At 58.0% G+C, this 8,001-nt stretch overlaps 1 protein-coding gene across 1 annotated transcript in view; it reads right to left on the reverse strand.

The window, feature by feature from the left end:
• Window positions 1-1,279: 1,279 nt before the first annotated feature.
• LOC104131086 (vasoactive intestinal polypeptide receptor 1-like) overlaps window positions 1,280-8,001 on the reverse strand; it is a 12,698-nt gene continuing 5,976 nt past the window's right edge. Inside the window, exons 3-13 of the mRNA XM_009644210.1 lie at window positions 6,485-6,592; window positions 5,426-5,535; window positions 5,080-5,177; window positions 4,563-4,695; window positions 3,782-3,935; window positions 3,050-3,110; window positions 2,698-2,764; window positions 2,498-2,589; window positions 2,137-2,266; window positions 1,792-1,833; window positions 1,280-1,372 (exon numbers count right to left, since the gene is read on the reverse strand). Of these exons, the coding sequence (XP_009642505.1) occupies window positions 1,280-1,372; window positions 1,792-1,833; window positions 2,137-2,266; window positions 2,498-2,589; window positions 2,698-2,764; window positions 3,050-3,110; window positions 3,782-3,935; window positions 4,563-4,695; window positions 5,080-5,177; window positions 5,426-5,535; window positions 6,485-6,592 (1,088 nt within the window). The remainder of the gene's footprint in view (window positions 1,373-1,791; window positions 1,834-2,136; window positions 2,267-2,497; window positions 2,590-2,697; window positions 2,765-3,049; window positions 3,111-3,781; window positions 3,936-4,562; window positions 4,696-5,079; window positions 5,178-5,425; window positions 5,536-6,484; window positions 6,593-8,001) is intronic.

Raw genomic sequence — 8,001 nt, forward strand, 5'->3', positions numbered from 1 at the left:
ACAGTCCGGGATGCATATGAAAGGGTCTGCTGAGATCGGGTGGCTCGGGTCTCAGGAGCAGGGTGCAGCCAGGAGAGGCCAGGAGGTTTGGAGGAAGGGCATTCAAGGCCTTTCTCGGTCCTGGAGACAGCGTTTGCCAAGGCAGGAGCTCAGCCCAGGGAAGGGTGAAGGATGCTGGTGGGGGTGCATGGGGCCAGGCTGTGGCGTGGTGGGGCAGCTCCAGCCTGGAGGGGACATGGCACCCCAGCACCACTGGGACAGCCTGAGATGCACCCACCTTGCGCTCTTCCTCGCTTTCCTCCCCCACCTCCTCTCCGTGGCCGTGCCCAGAGCCTGGCTGCTTCACCAGGCAGAGAAAAAACCAGATATTTCTCCCCCAGGGAATATTCCCAGGCATTACAGACAGGATTTCCACTCTCTAGCAAGCCTGGTACCAAGTTATCTGGGTTTGTAGAGCAACCCAAACCTCTGGAAAGCAATGCGGGGTTTCAGAACAAGATTTTATTGGCAAAACCCTCACAAGTCCCAGGCAAATGAGTCCCCAGTAAAGATGGGTGAGCCCCGCTGCTTGCAAACCACCCTCTTCCTCTGGTGCAAAGCTCCTGGGGGAGCCGCAGAACCCCTCTGAGCTGGCATGGCAGGGGGGATGGACCATCTTCCCCAGCATGGAGAGCAGCTGGAGCAATGGGCATGGGAGAAAGGGAAACATTTTGGAAATCAGGGGAGGATCTGAGTCATGAGAACACTGGGGGTCTTGCACAGAGAGCTGTGGGTTTTTATCTGTCTCTGTATTTGCTTCTCCCACCCCTGGAATGGCTCCTGGGAGCTGCGTTTGGGCATCTTCCCGTAAGGGAAACAATTCTGTAAACCAAGGAAGGAGGGAAAATAACCAGCAGCAAATCCCTTCAGCATTGGGACTGCTTCAGTTTTCATTCCAGTGCTAAGCAAAAAATGCCAAATGTCCTTTGTGAAATGATATTTGTGTTCCCTACCCAGTCCTGGGGCAGGAAAGGTGGAGAAGCTCTCTTCCCTTTTCCTAAACCACCGACCAAACTGTGACGAGAGCTTTGGGCAGGCAAGACACCATCACAGGGATCCACAGGAGCCGCCAGCACAGGAGCAGGCAAAGCCTTTCCCAACAGCCATTCACTCTGCCCCCCGAGGATGTCAGACCCAGAACCTACAAAATCCTTTTTATTCTCTTTCTGGGACCGTAGCCATGGGGCTGCACCACCACCACCATCCTTGAGGAGGTTTTCCGCCCTGAACGCTGTCCTGGTCATGCTGTGAAGTCTTGAGTCACCAGGTTGAAGACATTGCTCTCCATGGACAACTGCCACTTCCCCCAGTTCCTCTTGATCTCAGCCTGGACCTGAACCAACACCACGGACCAGTGTTGGCACCCAGGGACACCCGCCAGCACCCGCTGGAGGGGCAGGAGCTGCACCCAGGGCTTGACAAGGGATTTGGGGTGCAAGAGGGTGGGGACCCCCATGCCTGTCTGCATGCCCACGTGTGCACATGTGCATGGTTTTGTGGATGCAGTGCTTGTTGGGGTGCACACTTGGGGGTGTCTGCATGCCCACGTGCTCATTGGGGTGTACCCTTGGGGGTGTCTGCATGCCCACATGCTCATTGGGGTGTACCCTTGGGGGTGTCTGCATGCCCACGTGTGCACACACATGTGGTTGTGTACATGCAGTGCTTGTTGGGGTGCACCCTTGGGGGTGTCTGCATGCCCATGTGTGTGGCTGTGGCGCCCAGGGGGGTGGTGCTGGGGGACACACTCACCTCCCCGTTCAGGAAGCAGTACAGCAGAGCCACCAGGAACCCCTGGAAAGGACAGCAAGAGCAAATTCCCGCCGAGGCAAGGGGCTGGACCCCGCTGTGTTTATCTGCTGCCTGCATGTAGCACCATCCCGCCCTTCCTACCCTATCCCACAGGCAGTAGGTGTATGGGATTGGCGCAAATTCACAAGACCACAACCCTTGTGCTTTGCCCCTGGTGTTTGGGGGGGGTCTGGGACATCATCCTCTCCCAAAAGAGTGCACATCCCGGGGTCTCCTGGTGTGACCTTGGGATGGGACAGGGTGGGTACGTGGGGATTTTGCCTACCCATCTCCCCCAGTCTGTACCTGGTAGGAGCCGAGGACCAGCTCAAAGTACAGCCGGGCGTCCACACCAATGTGCTCAGGGAAGAGCGCGAACACCACGTAGTGCACCCCGAAGAGAGGGATGAGGAGCAGCGTGGACTTTGTCAGCCTCCTGTGGAGAGGGGTGCCATGAGTGGGGGCCCAGGTGCAGGCAATGGTCCTGCTGCTCTGTGTGACAATGCCTTCCCAAGAGCTGGGTCTTAACCCCAAACAGGTTTTCCATGAAAGGCAGGTCTTGGAGGCTCCAAGGATAGAGGCTCCACCAGGGAAGGGTCCCCAGTGCCCTGGGTCCCCTGAGAAATCAGGGTGAGGGGAGCTCCCCCTTGCCCGAGCTAGCCCTTACATGTACTGCTGCTTGTAGTTTTTGCTGATGTCTGGGGACCGGATCTTCTGTGCTAACATCCTGGTGACATTGAGGAAGATGAGGAAGTTCACCTGCCACAGGGAACCGTGTCTCAGGCTCTGCACAGACCCCTGGTTGGGTCACCCCATCTGTATGGGACCCCCAGCTGTGGGGCCAGGATGCTCAGGGGACGTACTCACAAATATGGCCAGGAGGATGGGAGCCTTGATCACCCACCAGTACAGACTGGTGTAGTCATCCCAGCACCTATGGGAGAGGAGAAACAGCTCTGCCACCCCCTTGCACCCTTTTGGCCCAGGTCTCGCCCTGCCACCCCTCCCCAGCACCCTGCCCCATTTGCACAGCTCCTCTTGCAACGGGGCCCTGCTGGAGCACGGGCCCCACCAGCAAAACAGAAATAGCTTTAAAATAAAGTGCTGTCCCACTTCTCCCCTCCTGAGCCTCCCATGCAAGAGGTTTGTCCCCCATGGTTTGCGTGGGGGACGCATGGCCAAGCTGGCCTGGAGAAGGAAGGGGGGTGGCTGCTCTTACCCGTGGTTGTCGTAATGCAGCCTGGTGACCACCCAGATGCAGACTGTCAGCATGGGGACGCCTGCAAGGACAGGACCCAGGCAGGGATGCGGAGTCACCCCAGGTCTCTGGGGAGCCCCTGTACCTCCCCCCTCCATCTCTTGTCCCCCAGAATGCGTGTCTAGGTCAGCTCTGGGGCCCTGGAGGTGGCAGGAAGGTGACAGACTTTCCCCCTTCTCCAGGTTTTACAAGGAGATTGTGCCCACTGATGGTGATGTGGCACCTCCTGCCCATCCTCCTGCCCCCCATGTGCTCTTACATCTAACCTGGGCACCTGGGACAGGTGTTTCCAGCCCCAGATGGATGTGGGAAGAAGGAAGGACCTGTGTCCGTCCCATTCTGACCACGATCAGGATGGGTCGGCACCAGATGCTGCTGCCACCGCTCTTTGGTCAGCGTTAGCAAGCATTTTCCCCTTGGAGTGGTTTTGCCCGCATGCCACGAGGGCAAGGATCAGGACATGCTGCCTGACCAGCTCCAGGGGCTGGCAGAAGCTGATGGATGCCCCACTGAGCATCAGGCCATGCAGAAAGCTGCTGGGGTGGGGGCACGTGCTGAAACATCCATTGTGCCTGTGGACCCCTGGCCAGGTAGGGTCTCAGAGACGGCAATCCCCAAAAGCGGTGCCTACCCCCGCTCTGTGTCAATGGGACCTTGCCAGAGGGGTTGATGTGCTGGAGGGCCCGCACTCACCCCAGCCAATGAGGATGTACCACCAGATGTACCTCTTGTCAGAGGTGAAGGTGAGCAGCAGCAGGGTCTGCAGGTACATGCCCTCCACCAGCAGCCAGTAGAAGTTGGCCAGGACCGAGTACTGGAAGAAGGCGATGGCTGCTTTGCAGTTCACCTGAGAGGATGAGGAGGGGCAATGCTCAGGAGTGCTGCTTGGCCAGTCTGGGGGCACAAGGGATGGTCCAGCCTCTCCATCCATCCACTCAAGGAGACCTGTGATGGCCTTTCAGTGCAGCCCCAAGGATGTTGCACCAGTCCTGCATGTCACCTGTGGCATTTTCTGCTCTGCCTGCACAACATGGGCAGATGACCACAAGCTGTTATTGTAGGACCTTTAGAAACCTGTGTCTGTGGTGTCCACAGTGTTGTACCATGGCTGCACGCAGGGGTTTCTGTTTCTAGTGACAACCCCAAATCCCTGCATCCAGCAGTGCAAGGTCTGTTTGCACGTACATGGTGCTGTTGGGGTTGTGCAGAGCTTCAGCCCCGCTACGAGGCCCTGACTCAGACCAGGGAGAGCTTTGAGGGCAGAGCACGTTCTCTGCAGACAGGGGCCATGCAGAGATGCTGTCGTGAACCTCCTGAAGCCCACCCAAGCCAGCCTTTCTTCCCCAGGTTCACAGCATATCTCTCTCTCTCCTCTTTGCAATGCTAAATCCACTGCCAATCCACCTAGACCTCTCCAGATCAGCTCATGGTGCCCTCTCCCACACCATGCCTGGGTTGGGACTCGGTGTCTTACCGTTGACATCGTGCAGTGATCAATGGACTCGTCCGAGAAGAGGACAGCGTCCTTGATGAACACAGCAGCCCCACGCAGTATGAAGGAGGTGAAGAAATGGATGTGGATAGAGTTCCTCGTGCAATGCAGCTTCCTACGGGAGGAAGAGATGTCCTGTGCCCAGGGAGTAGCAGAGAGATTGGATGGACAGAGAAGCTTCTCCTTCAGGAGCCACTTCCCTGACTGGATCCCCGCCCAGGGGACCATGTGCTGGCAGTGGTCAAGCACAAAGCCCTGGAGAAGGTTTTCCTGCTCTGATATCACAAAGGACAGGGTTTTGCAGAGCTCGAGGCTGCTGCCTGGGGACAGGGTCTGCTGGGGAGCAGCCTCCAGCCACCTCTGGAGAGAGTAATTCTGCAGCACAGCGAGGTCTGCAAAAACAAAGCTCGAAAGAAAAAAAGGGCATCCATCCCCTGCTGCTGATTCACCCGGCTTTCCTCCAGCTGCAGCCCATGGAGCAGCCAGCGCCGAGCCCTACCTGAAGCAGGAGAAGATGCCGATGGCCAAGAACAGGGCTGCCAGGGACGTGGAGTAGCCGCAGGTGTAAAGCACCTTCATGGTGACAAAATAGCCTTTCTGGAAGGGAAAGCACCAGCGGAGTGAGGCAGCACGGGCTGGGAGGTGCTGGTCTGCGATGGGGCAGGGTGATGCTCCAGCCCTTGCCCAGGCTTGGCCCAGCCAAGCTCAGATCCCTCCAGGCAGCCCAGCAACAAGGACGAGGCCAACGAGAGCATCTTCATGTTTCATTGCCCAACGGCATGGGTCAATGTGGGGTAGGGTGATGCCAGGGAGGGAGCCCCCCAGCCCCCAGGACACCCACTTGCCTTGGCCTCGGTGTCGTTATTGCTGCCAATGGCCTCCAGCTCGCAGGCATTGTAGTAGGGAGGGCTGGGGAAGCTCCATCCCGACTCGGTGCAGTTCCTCCGGATCAGCGCTGCAGCAACAAGAAGGGATCTCATGAAAGTCATGGCCATCGCCTCTGCATCAGCACCCCCAAAATGTCCAGCCTGGGGATGGCACCTCGCTCTCCGGGATGGAGCCTAAATCCCAGCACCAGCATCCCAGCCGTGACAGCAGCCTGGTACCTGAATGGCCTGGCTGCCCCAGCCCTCCCATCCAGATCATGTATCTGCCTTCTGGCACTGTGCCTGGAGGTGCCGGGACATCTTAGGGCAGGATGTGGAAGCCAGTATGAATCCTCTTGGTGGGAGGGAATTATGGCTGAAAAGGGACTTTTTCATCCTGTGAGGACTTCTTCAAGCCTCTCCTGAGCTTTTTCTGCCCTAAAGCAAGCATTTACCAACCCCTCCATCGCCTTTTCAATCACGCCCAGCTGAGGAAGCGCTTGGATGCTGTGGGGGCCGGTTGGATGCTCTCCTTCACACTCTGCTGCCTCCAAGATGGATGGAGGCAGCAGCTTCCTGGCAGCAGCACCCGCCCTGGGGGAGTGCCTGGTCTTGAAATAATCATGATCTTACGCTGCGTTTTCCATCCGTGTGGCTCAGAGCGGTACCGAGCAGGTCGGGAGCATGAGCCTGGTGTGTGGATGGGGGAAGGAGGGCACCGAGCAGCTGGGGGACTGTCCTGGTGTCACCCATGTGGGTGATGAGGTCCCCAAGTGCTCTACCCACAAGGGGATGCTTGGTACTGGGTGATGAAAGGGTTTGGGGACTTCCCTGGCGTGGCAGCACCCTGCATCTCTGCTTCTGCCCGTCTCCTGCTTGGATTGCAATACATGCCAAGCTTTCAGATGGGGCAGGAGCTGTGGGACCGGAGGGGAAGGGCTGGGGGTGGCACAAGGATCCCAGGCAGGCAGGGGTGGGTGCAGCTCAGCCCTCGGTCCCAGGGAATGAGTGGTCTGGGCTGGATTCAGAGCACCGTACCTTTGGACTTCTTGAAGACGTGGAGGATGTCGGGGCAGGCGACGGCTCGGGACTGGCCGACAGGCACGGCTGACCAGCAGCTCACTCCATCCCACTCGGTGCGGCAGCCTGGGGAGGGACGGGGCGGTTAGTGCCACTGGGAAGGGACGTGCTGGGACAGCCCCCCGGTCCCCGGGCACAGCCCGCAGCAGGCAGGGCTGCAGGGGTGTAAGGGGAGAGCGGCGAGCGGCCCGGTGTCACCCGATCTACAGGGCCATGCCATGCCCCCGCAGGAATTAGGAACATCCTGGCTTCAGTTCTTGGAATGACCTCCTCCGACGCTGTGCTCTCCTTTTAGCGAGCCGGGACTTGATATTTCCTAGGGCTACACCAGACCCAGAGCTCCTGCGGGGGACAAGGGTGCGGGAAAGGCTGGGACTCTCCTGGTGGCATCTAAAATAGTGCAGGTTTGTGCTGGATTCCTGCACCCAGCAGCTGTGGTGGCTCAGCTCAGGACGTCTCCCCAGCCCGAAGGAGGAGGACGGGAGAAAGCACCGCAAGACTTGCTTAGATGAATTAGCTTAAACATATTTTGCTTCTTTCTCTGGCACTAAGTTAGTCTTTAAACAACTCTCCAATTGCCTTGGAAACAAGCACAGCCGAGCAGGCGTGGGGCCTTGAAGAATCAGTGCTGCGGCACACAGGGATGAGACATAGCCATGGTGCTTCCAGGACAGCTCTCCTCCTTGCACATGTACATTATTAACCTTGTAGCTATACATTATTAACCTGGAGTCACATCTATTCCCAGCCAGGGAATGTGGACTCAGCCAAGCCTAATTAGTTTTCTCTGAATTCAGGGAAGCAGCCTGTAGGTATCTGGCCAGGCTTCGAGGGGTTTGCAAGGTTGTCATTACAACACCAAGGTACGTCTTAATTTTTGCTCAGGAGGGCAGGTGAGCTGAGCGTGGCTACAGGAACCAGTGCTGAGAGCGGTTGCTTCATTTCTTGGGGTCTGAAGGAAATACCTGGCTGTGTCTGTCTGGCAGAGCTGTCCTGCTGTACAAACGCATCTCCTGTTGCACGGACAAGCTCTTCCAGCATGGTGAGAGCTGTGGGACCACCTGGCCAGGAGCCAGAGGAGCAGCCCACGGCACAGGGATGGAGCTGGGATTCACGCAGCTCTGTAGCACAGTCCCAGGGAATAAAGTCAACACAGGCAAGTTTCGGGTGCTGCCCCTGGGAGGTTGAACCCCATGCACCAGTACAGTCTGGGGGCAAGTTTCAGGTGCTGCCCCTGGGAGGTTGAACCTCATGCACCAGTACAGTCTGGGGGCTGACATGCTGGAGAGCAGCTCTGCTGAGAGGGACCTGGGAGTCCTGGTGGATGACAAGCTGACCATGAGCCAGGAGTGTGCCCTGGTAGCCAAGAAGGCCAATGGCACCCTGGGGTGCATCAAGAGGAGTGTGGCCAGCAGGGCGAGGCAGGTTCTCCTCCCCCTCTACTCTGCCCTGGTGAGACCCCACCTGGAGCACTG

The sequence above is a fragment of the Egretta garzetta genome, unplaced genomic scaffold (assembly GCF_000687185.1).
Source record: "Egretta garzetta isolate BGI_Z169 unplaced genomic scaffold, ASM68718v1 scaffold488, whole genome shotgun sequence".
In the NCBI taxonomy this organism is placed as follows: Eukaryota; Metazoa; Chordata; class Aves; order Pelecaniformes; family Ardeidae; genus Egretta; species Egretta garzetta.